The following is a 17160-nucleotide window of genomic DNA, read 5'->3' as shown; positions in this document are numbered from 1 at the left end:
AAAGTATTCTATTGCAAACTAAAGTACATTTTCCATTTTATTTTCACAGGGGAAAAACCCCAGCACAGGCTGAATTGTGCTACTTGAACAAAGCTAAATGGTTGGAAATGTATGGTGTAGATATGCATGTGGTTAAGGTAAGACCTACATTGTCATTTATTTCTGTGGGGAGTGGAAGAGACTGTAAATAGAAGAATGTGAATCTCTTCATAAACAGGTCATAATTCTCTACTATTAAAACATCCAAACAGACTTTGGTACTATATGTTATAACAAAAGTTTTGAGTTACTACCATATTAAGATTTGTGCTAGTGACTGCATATTGATTATTCCATCATGTGTTTGGTTGTAGGGAAGAGACGGATGTGACTATGCACTTGGACTTACGCCAACAGGCATATTGATCTTTGAAGGAGCAAACAAAATAGGTTTATTTTTTTGGTAATTCATTTTTTGCTTTATATCCCAATTTGTTAACTGCTGTAATCCTCCCCCTTTTAAATAATGAGTTTTGGCTTGGTTTGAATGTATAGTGTGGTGGATTTAAGAAGGGAGATTGATTCTGCAATATCAAAATAGATTAAGATGCATGCTTCCGACTAGGTCAATTTATGTTTCAACAAAATCTAAAGTGATTTGTTAAACATATATTTATATTTTAAATACATTATGAGGTCAGATGTCCCATTATTGTAAAACCTCTTATATACCATTTTGTTCGTTTTTCTTTAACTAAAAATCCTAAATTTATAAAATGTCTGTTTATTTCCTGTATGTGTAGGCCTAAAATCACTAAAATGGACTTCAAAAAGAGCAAATTAACACTTGTGGTCGTAGAAGATGATGAGCAGGTAATTTTTCCCCCCTTACTTGGAACCTGATCCATTGAAGGGCTGAGTACGTTCAACTCCTGTTGGCCACCAGAAGCTTGAAGGGGCTCAGTGCCTTGTTGGATCAGGCCCTTTCTCTTTTGTGTTCGCCATTAACAAATATCATGCTTGCCAACTTCCAAAGTTTTTTTGTTTCTGCATTTAGGGCAGAGAACAAGAGCACACATTTGTTTTCCGGTTAGACAATGCAAAAACATGCAAACATTTGTGGAAATGTGCTGTGGAACACCACGCATTCTTCAGACTGCGAATACCAGCAAACAGTAAATCTAGCAGATCTGACTTCATAAGGCTGGGTTCACGCTTCAGATTCAGGTATTTAATGAAATAACTGGGCATTTGTATTTATTTGAGGACACAAGAAGACACAGCACAAAAATACAAGATTTGTCCAGTTCGTTCCAAGATTATTTATTTATTTATTACTCTTTGCAAAGCAGCGTGGTTTCTCTAAGCATGTTTGATAAGCACGAAGTAAGGGTGGAGTTAAGTCACTCTCTCTAACTAAAAAACTTTTTTTTAGTGGTCGAACAGAGTATCAAGCAACACATGGATCCAGGTTACGCAGAACCAGTACATTTGAAAGAAAACCCAGCAAACGGTATCCATCGCGAAGGCATTCAACTTTTAAAGGTGGGGTTTTTATTTAACCCACTTGATTTATACATATTCATTAAACTAATTGTTTGCTCATTAACAGCACAGCCACACATGCATGTTGCAGAATTTCTACTGATGTATAGATGACCATATTCAAACCAAACAAAATTATAACTCAGTATGATGAGTATAACCGAATGAGTCACCAGCTGAAAAATCAAAGGTAGCAACTTTTTCCCTGAGTCAGTTTTGTTGTGTTATCCTTTGTGTCTCCTGCATCCTCTCCCATCCTTCACCATTCCTGTGTCTTGTCTTCTTCCCTATCCTCAGCCAGAGTTATACGTTCCCCGGGCACCTGCGAGCTCAGCTGCAGGTGCAAACCTGGAGCTACATTGGACAATTATTTTTGTGTGACTGATTTGTGATTTTGGAATGTGTGGGGTTGGCAACCCTTTTGACTTTCTCCCCTTTCCCTTTCTGCATGGGAATGGGGAGAACCACATCTAGAAGTACTTCTCGATGTGTGCAACTTCGGGGTTACTGGTCCCATCTTTTGTTTCCACTGTGCTTATGTCAGCTACAAAACAATCCTATAAAACTGTGGTATTTATCATTCTCTGAGTCTGTCTCAGTGTGGATCTCATTGTCGACGTGTATGCACCTCATCCATGTGAGAGCAGTATTTTTTTTATTTTTTTTTTTGAGTAGCAAAGTCTGCACGTGCACCCTGTGCATTTTCATGGACCTGACTGACAGTATAAAGGGCGGTGTGGCCATGACTCTCTCTCATTCCCTCTGACTGCTTGTGGCACTGAACCTGTGGAATGTCCGACCTACTAGTTCTTAGCTTTGGCTACAATTTCTGCAAACCTTCAGAAATTCTTCAGAACTCTGTTTTGATTACCTTGATTTTTTTTGACCGCTGCAAATCACATCAATCCATCTGAACCCAGTGTTGATAGTTCAACACACACACACACACACACACACACACACATATACACACATATACACACACACCCCGTGCTGATCCCCCGTATATACACCCTGTACAGTCCTGTCCATTTTGCAGCGGGGGCACAATAGGAGCTTCTTTTGGTTAAGTGAGTTGTACAGACCTAGCAAGTGCTCTGTGTACCTGCCATTTTCCACTAGGACATGAGATGAAGCTCAAACTACACCTTCTGGAACAATTCATGAAGGTATCCTCAGATCTCGAGGAGAGGAGCTCCAAGGTCCTGCTACTGGACTAGCCAGTGTCATCCAGCATTCCTCCAGCAGACAGGCTACACCTAAACCCAGTGCAGAGAAAACCGCACCAAGAAAGGAACTATCACCGGCACAGTCACCCCCAACATTGAAACATCATCAGCATCAAATCCGGCACTAGCACTTGTGCCATCAGAGTCCAACACTGAGGGGAGTCACTTCAAATAAAGAGGCAAAGACTCCAGGCAAAGATCAGTGTTCTCCCATAAGGAGAAACAACACACAGCCTCTGGACTACACCCTTCAGTGTCGACATTGACCATGGAGGATAAGCCTAGGGGAGAACCGGAACAACCAACAGTGCTGAAGCACCTGCTATTCTGGTATAAATCCCAGTGCAGAGAGCCCCCTACAAGATGTCTACTCCTCCTCACTGTCACCAAAGGTGTATGTTCTCTCCATCTTCAAGTAGAGAACCTTCTCCCCTCAGCTCAGTGGCTGACACCATGGAGAGACTCACCTGATTCCTCAACAGGGCTCTGCCCCAGCCACCGCCTCGGGAATGGCACAAGATTGGATAATGCCAATGGTATTCTTACTACTGGGGCCCTGTTGGGGTTATTGGGGTCCACCATTTTGGGCATTGAGAAGCCAGACTCAACTTTGCTCAAGGAAGAGGTCACTCCTCCCTTCAGCATCTCTGGCCAGACACATATCAGAGTATCAGGAGGAACAGGATTCAGTGTTAGAGCAACCCTGCATCCCGTATCACTACCTGAAGCCCTCTCATCTTTCGTCCTCTGGCGAAGGGGTATCTTTGACATCTAGCAGGGAGCCACACTGCTCCAAGCCACAGATCCTCCCCAAGTCCTACAAGAGCTCTGTTGGATGGCTACTCCCAGTGAATATACGGAAAGGGATCGATCCCATTCTCTGCTCTCTCCCTAACTGTTACATTTATCATAGATGCTTCAGGGACAGGATGGGATGCCCATTTGAACCACCTGCAGATGCCAGGAACATGGTCTCAGAACAAACTAAATTTACATATGAGTATCCTGGAACAGAGAGCCATCAGACTGAATAGAATAATAGAAACGTGGGGCGGAACCTTGAGATGTCATCAGATCCAGCCCCTTGTACTGAGGCAGGACCAAGTAAACTTAGACCATCCTGGACATGGTCTTAAACCTCCAATGATGGGGATTCCACAACCTCTCTTAGAAGCCTATTCCAGTACTTAGTTACCAGTAGAATTAGAAAGTTTTTCCTACTATCTTACCTAAATCTCCCTTGCTGCAGATTAAGCCTGTTCCTTTTCGGCCAACCTTCAGGTGACGGGGAACAGTTGATCACCATCCTCTTTATAACGGACCTTAACATATTTGAAGACTGTTATTGGGTCACCCTTCAGTCTTCTTTTCTCAATACTGCCAGGGTTCACCTTGCAGCAGAATCAGCATATCATGCTCCAGAACAGTCATACTCTATCTTCTTGCACCCGATGATGTTGAAGTTAATTAAGGGCCTCCTTCCTATCTGTCCTCCAGTTAGAGACCTGTCTGCCTTGTGGGATCTCATGTCATCCTCCTGAAGCTCATGGAGCTTCCCCTTGAGCCACGCTGGAATGCTCCATACAACATTTTACTATCAAGGCAGTCTTTCTGCTGGCTATTGCTTCAGCTTGAAGGGCTTGTGAGTTCCAAGCTCTCGTGGCCAGGCCACCATACACATTCTTCCATCTCATATTTTCACCTGATCCAATCAGTTACCAGACCAGTCTTCTTCCCAAAGCTGCACTCATTTCTGGAAGAGACGAAACTACATACCTTGGATGTAATTAGAGCTTTATTATATTACCTTGATAGGACTGATCCGTTTTGGCTCCCCCTTCACACACCTCTTTTTGGCCATTTCTGGCCCATCCAAAGGTCATGCTGTCTCATCGGACAGACTCTCCAAGGGAATCATGCAGTGAATTTCTACCTGCAATCAGCTGGTTGGCAATCTAGTCACTTTGTCCATCAAGGCACACTCCGCAGAGGCACAGGCTGCATCTACTACCTGCTTCAGGAATTTCCTGCCTCTGAGATCTGCAACATGGAGTAACCCACTGACTTGTGAAAAATTATGTCCTTGACATGGCAACCAGAGCTCATGCTGAGTTCAGGAGACCAGTTCTTCAATCATTGTTTGGTTCAGCTAATGCTCCTCACTGCACCATCCTTAGAGGCTACTGCCTGCCAGTGAACTACAGTGGGATCCACACTGACCTACTAAAGAAGAGAGATGGGTTACTTACCCTACAGTAACTGTGGGGTCAGTGCGGATCCCATGACCTGCCCTCTATCTCCGCTTTTTGGAGTCTGTAGCTAATACTAGCTTTGAATCCCAAAGGAACAGAGAGAGGGTTGTGACTGCATTGCCTCGTGTGGGAGCACAAAGTACATGCACAGCACTGACAGATGCTGCTACTCAAAAAAAATATTCCTGTCTTGCACATATGAGGTACACTTAGACTACGATATCTCAAAGAACCACAGTTACGGGGAAGTAAGTTCTCTTTTGAAGGTAAATGTTGCTTAACGTTTTTTTTTTTTTTTTAAAGCAAACAATCCTGTGAAGGCAGCACAGATGTGGTAAGTGTATCCAGATTCTCATTGCGTGTTCATTCTTACAGTTTGGCAATGAGTCCTAAGGCCCTGTTCCTGCATCAGGGTTGGCTAGCACCGAATCCTGCACCTGCGCTAGCTGATCACAGTGTGAGATCAGGGGCTAAGTATGAAACTGTGTTTGCTTTTCTTTTTGTCTGAGTGGATTTCTGTCCTTTGAAAGTAGGAGCAAAATTGAGCTTATTTTCTTTCTGATCTTGTCATTATGTTGAGCATCTAACACTATTGGTTGCTGCCCTGTAAGTTAAAATAAATAGCCTTTTCTTTGCCCCTGAATGTTCACTGTGGTACAAGCAGACCTTTGCTGAGCAAACTACTAATGCTTTTGAATTTGTAACATCGGGTATACATTTTGTTATACCTCTCTAAAAACAGAGCAGTGTGCTACATAAAACTGAATTAGAGGTGTTATTAAATTAGCATTTTCATGTGGTAACCGACTCATCGTCACTTCGTAATCATGTGAAATCAGGAGTACATGGAACCACACTAACTTTTCTAGTTCTTAATTTATGCTAGGCAGTTGTGTTGCGCCCGCCCCCTCCCCCCACCCTTTTTTTTTAATGAAATGTGTCAGTAGCAACACTAGGGTTATGGTGAAGAAGGTACTTGCTTTATGAATCCCTAAGTGCGGGTGCTTTTAACTTTTTAAAAATTAGCCTTTGAGCTGCCATATCTTTCTTCGTTAGCCAGGGAATGGATGGTGGGTTTGGGTTATTTTTTAGTTTAATTTGGCCATGTTTGTTTTATCAATCTCAGAAATGTGGAGGAAAATGTTGGTTTTCTCCAGTTAGAAATTGTTCACACTTTTTTTGCACTTGATTAAATTAAAAATGCCCTGTATTTTTAAAAAGTTCAAACTTGCCATGAACTTAACCCTAAATGAGGACAAGCACTCTTACAAGCTTGAAGAAATATAGTTTAGAAAAGTAACACTTTCTGCAAACTTTTTTGGTACTCTGGAATGTTTGACATTTTCATACTACGCCTCTACCTCGATATAACGCTGTCCTCGGGAGCCAAAAAAATCTTACCGGGTTATAGGTGAAACCGCGTTATATCAAACTTTCTTTGATCCACCGGAGTGTGGACCCCCCCCCGGAGCACTGCTTTACCATGTTATATCTGAATTTGTGTTATATTGGGTAGCGTTATATTGAGGTAGAGGTGTATTATTTAAGGCTTTACTCTTGTGAGTAGTTCCACTGAAGTCAATGGGATTACTCCTCTGTATAAAATTATGTACTTGCATAATGCAGGATTTGGGAAGTTGGTGTCTCTAGTAGTCATAAAAGGTACAAGACAGTATACTGGGGGGGGAGGGAGGCTGAAATGATGTTTATTTAGCTATCATTTTCATTTTGTTGTTTTTGGGGAAATGTAATATGCAATTACATATTAATTCACTCGTAGTTTTTTTACTACTATTAAAATGGACTGCTATGTTACAGAATTTTGAAGGACTGATGGGTTAATGTTTTCACTGTTGTTAGCAGAAGACCCGAAAAGATAGATCTGTCCTGGTACCAACATGTTTCCAATATTCCTGAGAAGTTTAGGCCTCAATCCTGCAACTGGCTCCATGAGTGCGGATGTCTGTGCTTCTCTATATCCTCGTTAGACTTAGAGGGACTCCATACAGGCACAGAACTTTTCCTTTGTGTAGCCAGTTGAAGGATCAAGTTCTCAATCTTGTTCACCCACATAGTAAACTAATTCATGGAAATTATCAGTTTTCTTATTTTTTGTCTGTTTTAATTACAGAAAAGCTATTTTTTCTTTGTCTTATTTTAGTGCAAAAAATAATCCTGAAGTCCACAACTACCAGGTAAGAGTAACACTTGCTGGAGGGAATATTGATTTTAGTTTTATTACTTTAATTGTAAAGTTATTGCTGCCTATAATTAAGGTGACTCATTTTCTCCTCTCTCCCCCTTCTTCCCTGTTGTTGTGATTTGTTCCTTTCATACCCTTGTGGTGAGATTTTGTTCTGTCTCTAATTGCTGCAGCACAGTGAGGAGACACTTTTGCTCCCTCCTGATTCTGGGCAGCTCTGGGGACTGGAAAGGAGCCCCAAACATTTAGACAGCCTTAGAGGGCCTGTTTAAGTTATGGCAACCTCCTGGGCTTACCTTATGGGCTGCAGCACCACCCAGAATCTTTGCAGCATTGCATCCCATCCCCAATACACCAGCTATGCCAGGACTTGTTAGGAGGTATCCGCAGTAGGCATTCTTACAATTGTCTTCCGTGGTGTTTACACCAGGGGGAATTCTCCTGTGGCTGGGTTGGAGGCTTTTACAGCCCCTTTATTCCATTCCTCCCTCGTAACCAGGGAAAAGGGCCTGGAGTGGAAGTGAGGCTCTCACCCTTGTTTCATATACTTCACAGTAGCATTCAGTGCTGCTGAGGGAGCAAGTTGCATTTTCATCCAGAGGGAACACATGTACGAGAAACTAATCATAATGTATTTTTCAATTAACAAATTTTAAAACCTCCATAGTGATTTTGTTCCACTGTCATTGTCTCATCAGCACTTAATGGGCATAGGAAATGTCATCAGCATGGTGTTGTCCTTCTGGACCTTACTGCTGTAATAACCCTTGTCCCCCTCCAAACTCTGAATAAAAATGGCTTTTCACCCATTTCCCAAGCAAACAGATATGCTGAAATAATGCAACAGAGCAAAAATGTGGGTTGTGATATCTTTCCAAAAGGAGCAGCAAAAACATTTTCTCACTTTCATTCAGCTGTAACCAAGCTCATGCTAGGGCTTCGTAAAGCTCCGGGCTTGAAGATCATTTCACCAAAAGGCTCTATGCCAGGGGGTGGGCAAACTTTTTGGGCCGAGGGCCAAATCTGGGTGGGGAAATTTGTATGCAGGGCTGGGGCAGGGGGGTGGGGTGCAGGAAGGGTGCAGGGTGTACAAGGGGGTTCAGGGCAGGGAGTTGGGGTGCACAGGGGTGCAGGATGGAGCAGGGATCTCAGGGCAGGGGTTTGGGGTACAGGAGGGGTGCAGGGTGTACGAGGGGGCTCAGGGCAGGGGGTTGGGGTGGGGTACAGGAGGGGTTTGGGTTCCGGCCCAGCGCCGCTTACATCAAGTGGCTCCGGGATGGCAGCGGCGCACGCACTAGGGCCAGGGCTGCCTGCCTGCCTGCCCTGTCTCCGGCCCCGCGCTGCTCCCAGAAGCACTGCGGCCCCTGGGGGAGGGGAGGCGGAGGGCTCTGCGTGCGCTGCCCTTGCTGTATCTCCCCCGAAGCCCCCGTTGGCCACGGTTCCCCGTTCCCAGCCAATGGGAGCTGCGGGTGGCGGTGCCTGGAGGGAAGAGCAATGTATGGAGCCCTCTACTCCACCCGCCCAGAGGATGCAAGGACGTGGTGCCAGCGGCGCCGCGGGCCTGATCCAAAGCCCTGAGGGGCCAGATCCGGCCCGCGGGGCATAGTTTGCCCTCCCCTGCTCTATGCACATGTTGAGCAACATGGGAGAGAGGCTGAATCTTGCCTTTCAAATCCCTAGGTGGTGCTGATATCCCTGGTTGACTGCTATCTTCAAACTATGTCAGACTACACTGTAGAGAACTGTTCTATGCATAACACTGTCCCTTGGATTATGTCTACACTTGAAACTGGGAGCTGTGAGTCTCCACTTGTGCAGACACATTGTAATTAACCAGCACACTAAAAATAGTCTTGTCTCAAAGATTAAGCCATGCATGTCTAAGTACACATGGATGGTACAGTGAAACTGCGAATGGCTCATTAAATCAGTTATGGTTCCTTTGGTCGCTCATGCCCAAATAAATCTTTTAGTCTTTAAGGTGCCACCAGACTCTTTGTTGTTTTTGTAGATACAGACTAACACGGCTACCCCCTGATACTAAAAATAGTTGTGTAGCATGGGCAGAAGCGAATGGCGACATGCGCTAGCCATGTTGAGTACAAACTCGCCTGAACCCTGTGGCTACCTACTCTGGACTTATGCCGCTGCCTGTGCTATCACAGCTACTGCATTATTTTTAGCACAAGAGCTGGAATTACACCCCTTGTTCCAAGTGTGGACATAGCTGTAGGTTCCATGATAGTAGTTCATGCTCACATCTTTCAACAGCTGCAATTGTGATATTTGGTATATTTATAAGGCAGGTCCTTAATCATTTTTTGCTACAGCTGGTAGTGAAAGTATGAAATTGCAGTAACAATGCAGGCAATTATAACATGAGGATGATGTAACTGAGGACAACTCTTCACTTTAAAAAGAGCTCCATAGAAAATTAATCAAATGCAATCCGATTAAGAGGTGATACAATGACATAATCAAAGCTAATATTTTACTTCCAGCCACAGTATCACCCTAATATACATCCTGGTCCACCACACTGGCACCCTCATACTCCTGTGAACGTAAGGTAAGCTCTCTTCATTGTATGGGAAGAATCATTTTTTTCTTCTTTATTTTAAACAACCTGTTGGATTAGAACTGTGATGAGACTATGAGGTGATGTATGTTAATCACTTTAGTTTTTGCTTTGACATATTCTAAGTCTATTAAATTTATTAAAAGGAACTTGATAGTTTGCTTAGATTTATTTTTAATTTATTATTCAAAACAAAATTTTAGGATTAAATTTTCCTTTTGAATTAATTTCTGTAGGTTGTGTGTCTGGCAGTAAGGTGCTTAATATTTTTAGTAAAATTAATTTTACTTTGATTAGCATTTAATCTCAGAAGACAGTGGAGCATGTCCTTTTAGGGTGGGCTTAAATCAACAATGTACAGATTCGTAATATGCGGCAACCGTTTTCCTGTACTCCAAAAACTTAAATGGAAAATTATAGTGCTTTCCTATTAATAGATTGGTAGATTTTTAAAAAAATCACATAAAAAGAACATTTTAAAACTACCACTTGAAAATTCAGTATCTGTATAGCTATGAATATGGCTGATCTCACTACATAAAGATTTAAATTTTAGTGCTATCAAACAAGAGTTAAGTGAAAACAAGACTGGAAGAAACTCAGTCTAAACTGAAATCAGTATGTTTCATGTGCTTTTTTCCTAGGTAAATATAACTCTTTTTGACTTGTATTATTTTATTGCCAGACAGTGTCTAGGACTTTCAGACGTATATAACTTGCACCACCGTGAGTGCGTAATATTGCTGTTCTCATCTATCCCATCTTCCTGCCTCTTCCTCTTAGTATTCTTAGATAAGATAATTCCATCACAGGGTGGGTGGAGCTTAGTGCTGAGTGTAGGTGAGCACTAGTGGTGAGGGTAGGCTGTAAGGTGGAAGAAAGGATAGTCTGGTCTGAGATGATAGGACTGAAGAAGCAGGGAAAGGGCATAGAGATGGAAGACTCAATATTTCTCAGGTGGATCTGCAGATTACTTATCTCCATCTCAAAATTCCTAGAGAGTCTGGTAATAAAAATAAATGTTAAGATAAAAACAAAACTACTTTTATGGAAAAAAAACTTTAAAATATGTAATGAATCTGACATAAAATTACTGTTCAAAATCTCTCCTGTTGATTTTAACACTGAATGAGCTCTACAATCTCCAGTTTCCTGTTACCAGGGAATAGCTGCCTCTACAGAGATTTTGTATATCCATTTAAGGGTTTTTTCTAAAAGGAATTTCCATTTATGATATCAGTCTCGTTAATTCTTATATTTTTAAAGCCTAAAACTTTTCTTTAGGCAGAGTAATGTTGAGATAAGCAGAGCAGTGTGTTAAAAAGTTTGTAAGAGAACTTTTTTTTTTCCTCAGTGAAGATTAAGGTCATTGGAAAGAGCTACAGGAAAATATGAAAAATGGCTTTTGCAAAGCTAAGCTTGCAAGAGATACATAACAGACCAATCCTGCAGGCCCTCTTCAGATGAGTCCTGAAAGGTGCTGAGCAGTCTGGCCCCAATCCAGCAAAGCATTAAACACATGCTTTCATTTGAAGCATGTGAGTAGTCTCATTGAAGTGAACGGGACTACTCATGTGATAAAAATTAGAGTATGTGTTTAAGAGGTTGGGTAGGGTTTGTGTCAGAGTGCTCAGCCCCTGGCAGGATCAAGCCCTGGTTTCATATAACTCCCACAGCTGGGCTTGCAGAATTGAGCTTGAGGTGGGACAAGAGATAAGGGGAGGCCATTTTGTTCTGTTTTATAAATAATGTAAACTCCAAAATAAGAAGGTGCAGAATCACTTTCTGTCTTACCTCTGTAAAAACTCCTCAGTAAAACTGTTCTGCTGTTACTCAATTAAAATCTTGTAGGATTGAATTTTCTTCCAAGATCTAACTGAGGTTCATGGTCATTTGTAATTTTTAGATTTATTATTGACGTTCCCTTCAAGTAAAATAAAAACTTGACTTTCAATTTTAGATTCACTGTTTTCAGCCTACTTTGGTAGCATACAAAGAAAGAATGTTTCAAAAAATTAACGCAGCTTCAATGTATTAATACAGAAGTATGTCTGGCATTACGCAATTATTTTTATTCACTTTTCATCATGTTGCTTAAAACAACTGCTTCTTGAAATGATTTATGGTGATTTGGCACATAGTACCTTCAGAAAGCTTGGGAGAGTTTGGTGATGGTAGTAGTTACCTATACCAGTATGCTAGGGAAAACGTATTTTTCTTCCTAGTGGTTTTACAGGATTCAGAGTATATTTGTACACAAATTTATATTCTAGCTGCAGGAACTAGAAGTTTTGTTGGGTTTAACAAGGTGAATGTGTAACTAACTCCATCAGAGTTGAGCAAATGGCAGTATTTATGGGTGGATGATTGATTGCTTCATTAATGTTATCGTGTTTTTAATTTTTAAGCCTTTGGGAAATAGTACTTCCATTAGCTCAACTTTTTGCATGATTCTGCATTTATTGCTCATTTAACAAAGCCACTTAGCCTTGCTGCAGTTAAATCTTTTCCCCTGGAAATTCAGTGGCTTTCAAGCATGATTATTTTTATTTTTAACATTTGAAAGAAAAGATTCTAAAAGTGCTGTGCACGGGATCTAATCCAAAGTGCATTGAAGTCAATGGAAAGACTCCCAGTGGCTTCAGTGGACTTTACATCAAGCCCATGGTTCTATCCACTACTCCTTTCCATGGCTGTTCACTCGCCATCATTTTTCATGTACATTATAGAGCCTATCTGATAAACTCATATTACTGTATATCATTCATAATTGTAAAATTTACTTCCATCTCTCACTAACCAATAACTGTGCAAATGGTACAGGCCACCCTACCAAGATGACAGGCCATATTGGAAACCAACCACAAGTGGAGATGACCGCAATTTACAGTATATCCAAGATCAGAACCAGAAGAATTTAGGAGGAATCCAAAGTATGGTGTACCAAGATAAACTCATGACAACACTTTGAGAAACTGGGTCATCCTAATTTCACCTACCATCTTAGATGATCATTACATTCCATAAGCATTGTCTGTCTATGCATTATGTTAAACATATATTGTGTAAAAAGTGTGTGTCTTAATCTGTAGGGCCATCTTGTTGTTTAGTTAGTGTTCCTAGACAATCTTGAAAGAAGTATTTTCAATATTTTTGTAAAAATCTGATAAGTTTTGTGAAAACTGGTCAGAGTTCACTGTGGCTCAAGTTCTGAAATTTTTGTAAATTGTTAAATTTATCATATTTTTGTGTGACTCTGAGCATGTTTCTTTAAAATATTACACACCACATCTAATTATTTTATCAGCTTGTTTAATTTATGAACCCAATTAAAAAATGAAGGATCGGAAATTTAGTTTCTTAACTGATACAAGAACAGGAGATGTGAAACAAATGAAAAACAGAATCAAAACTCACTTTTGTAATTAAAAATGACTTAAATGGCCAGTGATAAAGGGATCCTGTTGACATAATCAAAAGGTTTTTCCCCACAAAATAAAATTACAGGTGTTTATATAACTTTAAACACAAGTATAGGGAAAACACTATAATGTTAAACTTAATAGATTACTCTATTACTACTCAGATGTATTCATTAAACCAATGAGAAATTGCATACTATGCCTAAAGGTAGTATTTGCTGCTATGAACACAAGGAATGTTTAAAAAAAATAATGCCTTAATAATGGGTGCTGCTGTCTTTTTTCTGATTTTTTTTTTTAATGAAATTGTGAATGTAAACCATGAGGAAACATAAAACTACCCGGTGAAAATTTTTCTCCAAGAGGTTGATTCAAGAGGTAGTACTTGAGGGAAGGGGAAACAGGGGTCCTGATTAAATAAAAAAGATGTTAGACTTCTGCGAAGTTGGATGTACACTTTACAAACTCAGGCCCTTACATAGGCGTGACTGGTATTTTGATCACTTGCCTATATTTTACTTAGAAAGTCATAGCGCCATCTTTATTCATATTTTCTTATTAATTTGGCCTTACAACTGATCTTTTGAAGTTTGCTGGAATAAGTAATATCTTTATATTTGGGATATCTTAAACTGGTAGGTTTTTTTAACTTGATTTTAATAAACATCCATTTGTAAATAGGGATAACCCTGCATTTTTTTCAGAGCAAATTTGATAGTATATAACTTTGTAAAGTATATTTGTTTACAAATGCTATCATTAATATTTGTTTTGATCTTCCTTGTATGTGCTAAGTACAAATAAACATTCTCAAGCTTCTGGATTTGTTTTGGATATATTATTATTTATCTGTTTAAAAGATATTAATGCAATTTTTGTGGAAGTTTGGGGAATGATACACCACTGTGTTACTCCAGTTTTACGCTCGGGTCACGCTGTTGCTACAATGGTGTTACCTGGAGTAACCCAGTGATAAATCAGGCCCAAGATTTTCATTGGAATCCACTGGAAATACTTGAATGTACAGTTCACTGCAATGTGAAAGTGCCAATATAATATGTATAGTCTTCAACTGAGTATTCATCACTTCATGATTCATGATTTTGTTATGGAACTTCATTTGATTTCTATAAATATTGTTTATACTCGGTATTGCTTTTCTGTGCAGTATTTTTTGTTGTTGTTGTATAGGGAGCTGAAGACATTTAGAGCGAAAGATCTCCCCTTAAAGTACCACATTAGCCCTATGCTGAAGATTTAAGTGGTGCATAAGCCTTGTGCTAGATCTCTGCATAAGGGTGAATTTTGCCCTTTACGATTATTTGTATCTAGCAATTTTCATGCCTGGTACCAAATGGGAAAGCACTTCCCTTATTCCTTCTCTTTAGAAGCACCTCAGATACTCTCAGCTACTTTTTTTTATGGCATGCCCACCCCTCACTACTCAGTGGTCCTGAATACCTATAACAGCAGTGAGATTCAGGGGTAAGGAGGGTTGGTATTGCAAGCAGTAGGGGCAGGTCGTCTCCTGCTCCCCTTTGCTCCATCCACAGTTGTTTTGTTTGGGGAGCACTAAAAAGGTAAAGGGCTAGTCTCCACTACAGGGAGATTGACGCTGCTGCAATCGATGCAGCAGGGAACGGTTTAGCAGGTCTAGTGAAGACCCGCAAAATCGACAGCAAAGCGCTCTCCGTTCGACCCCGGTACTCCAGCTCTCCAAGAAGAGTAAGGGAAGTTGACTGGAGATTGTCTCCCGTCGACTCAGCACCGTGAAGATACCGGGGTAAGTCGACCTAAGCTATGTCAACTCCAGTTACGTTATTCACATAGCTGGAGTAGCATAACTTAGGTCGACTTACCCCCATAATGAAGACAAGCTCAAAGTCTGACATTTTGCATTTAACCTTTCTCGCCAGTGATGTTGCTCTGACTTCTGCCACTGCAGTGAACTAGGGAGAGACTCTACCTTTTGATTGGGAGTACTTGTGGCACCTTAGAGACTAACAAATTTATTTGAGTCTCTAAGATGCCACAAGTACTCCTGTTCTTTTTGCGGATACAGACTAACATGGCTGCTACTCTGATACCTTTTGAATACGTATTTTAATTTAAAGTACACTCTGGGGTTTGTTTTTTCTAAAATTGGCACCCCCTACTATTTAGAAAGTATGGTTAGCTAATAAATCAGTGATACCAACCTTTGAATGCTAGAAATGCAACTCACCACTTTCACTTCTTAGCAAGGCAGAAACCTTCATGTTTCAAAGCAAAATTCGATTGCTTACTCTTCTGAAAATGTTTGGTGAATTTGACTGCTAAAGGTAACTCCTTTAGTTTAAAAATTACTTTATTATAACTTTTGAAAATCTCTGGCTGTGAGGATTTCAGACTGGATCCTATTTGCAGGCCACTGTAGGAAACCTCTTTTGATATCACAGTTTTGCATTACATTTCATAAAATAATTTAGGTCCATTATCTATTGAAATAAATGTTCTTATGCCATGTTGTATAGGTTTCCTGCCAGGATTTCCCATGAGAATGCCACCGTTTATTTATTTAAAGTAGTTCTCAGTTGTGTTCCAAATAGTAAAATACACAATTGTTCTATGTGACAAAAGTTACTTTTGAAATCTTTCCAGTTGTCCTAAATAAACAGATGCCGCCACCTACTGAATGCTAACAAAGCAAGTTTTCCAGGATGCCCATTGTACTGTATGTTTAATTTCTGAAAATGTCCTTCATCCTAATTTTTAAAAGTTTAATTTAAAAAAAATTATAATTTCCTTTGTATTAGTTGTAGGTACTTTTTAGAAAAACTTTTTGAAGACTTATCCTCTCCTGATTCCACAAGAATTAGAAATGTTGTAGCTATGTAGGTCCCAGGAAATGAGACAGACAAGGTGAAGTATTATGTTTTATTGGACCAATTTCCATTGGTGGAAGAGACAAGCTTTCGAGCTTCACGAAACTCTTCTTCAGGTCCAAGTTGGTCCAATAAAATACCTTCTCTCTCTCATATCCCAGTAAGACCTGAAGAAGAGTTAGCTTGTTTTGTCCACTAACGGAAGTTGGTCCAATAAAATATATTACCTCACCTACCTTGTCTCTTTCAAGAATTGGAAACTGTATGATCACAAATGGTGACAAAGCTGTCTTTTCTGCAAATGAGAAATGCTATTTGATGAACAGACATCACACCAGGAATCCAAAATTACATTGGTTCATGTTCTAGTATATAGTGGAGAGATTCTCAGATGTGCTGGAGCACCAGTTGATGCTTTCAAGAGGGATTGGGGTTAAGGTGTCTTTATGGCATCTTTCTGTACTCTTCCCATCCCCCATCTCCCCCAGTACTGAGGGATATCTGGCCAGTTCAGTCCCAGCACAATTCAGTGCAGCCTATTTTGTAATGCAGCAATTACTAGATAGAAAAACACCGAAGTACCAGTCTCCCTCTTGCCCTGACATCCCTCCTACACCAGGGACTCCAGGAGGTGTTGTAAGGCCAGGTCTGTGACTTGGGCCAGGTTTATGGCCCATTGCAGCATCAGAATATTGGCCTGGCCCTGAGACTGGGCTGTAGAAACAGGTTCTAGTATTGGGGAAGGAGGCATCCCTTTGGATTAACCCTTCTTAGCATGGATTACTTAACCTGTGAGATTTCTCTGTTCAATTACTTAATCATGAATCACTTTGTCAGCTGAAGTGCAGACTAAAAGTGTAAGGACTATATCCTGAAATGCAATTGCACAGCTGTCAGTCTGGGGTGTTCACTCTGACAGAAATAATTGAGTTCTGCCAAAACATGTATCAGTGGGCCGAAATGCAGACTTATCAAGTTCAAGGATTGCTTGCTCAAAGGCTGTAGAATCAGGTGGAGCATCTAGTATGGCAGGTAAGTTGTAACATGTCTTTTGTCTTTCAGATCCTAAACCAGTGCACCAGAAGAGC

At 40.6% G+C, this 17160-nt stretch overlaps 1 protein-coding gene across 4 annotated transcripts in view; it reads left to right on the top strand.

Moving 5' to 3' along the window:
- EPB41L4B (erythrocyte membrane protein band 4.1 like 4B) overlaps positions 1-17160 on the top strand; it is a 263311-nt gene that overhangs the window by 129719 nt on the left and 116432 nt on the right. For 3 of the 4 annotated variants that reach the window (XM_065584005.1, XM_065584006.1, XM_065584004.1), the window contains exons 8-15: positions 50-137; positions 354-442; positions 783-852; positions 1037-1206; positions 1415-1524; positions 5309-5339; positions 7167-7200; positions 9710-9777. In XM_065584005.1, the coding sequence (XP_065440077.1) occupies positions 50-137; positions 354-442; positions 783-852; positions 1037-1206; positions 1415-1524; positions 5309-5339; positions 7167-7200; positions 9710-9777 (660 nt within the window). Of the gene's footprint in view, positions 1-49; positions 138-353; positions 443-782; positions 853-1036; positions 1207-1414; positions 1525-5308; positions 5340-7166; positions 7201-9709; positions 9778-12609; positions 14028-17160 lie in introns of those variants that run through there. The other variant, XM_005296488.5, reaches the window with a different exon arrangement.

This window comes from Chrysemys picta, chromosome 2 (assembly GCF_011386835.1).
Source record: "Chrysemys picta bellii isolate R12L10 chromosome 2, ASM1138683v2, whole genome shotgun sequence".
NCBI lineage: Eukaryota > Metazoa > Chordata > Testudines > Emydidae > Chrysemys > Chrysemys picta.
Note: the sequence above shows the minus strand (reverse complement) of the source record. Positions and strands in the feature narration are given on the sequence as shown.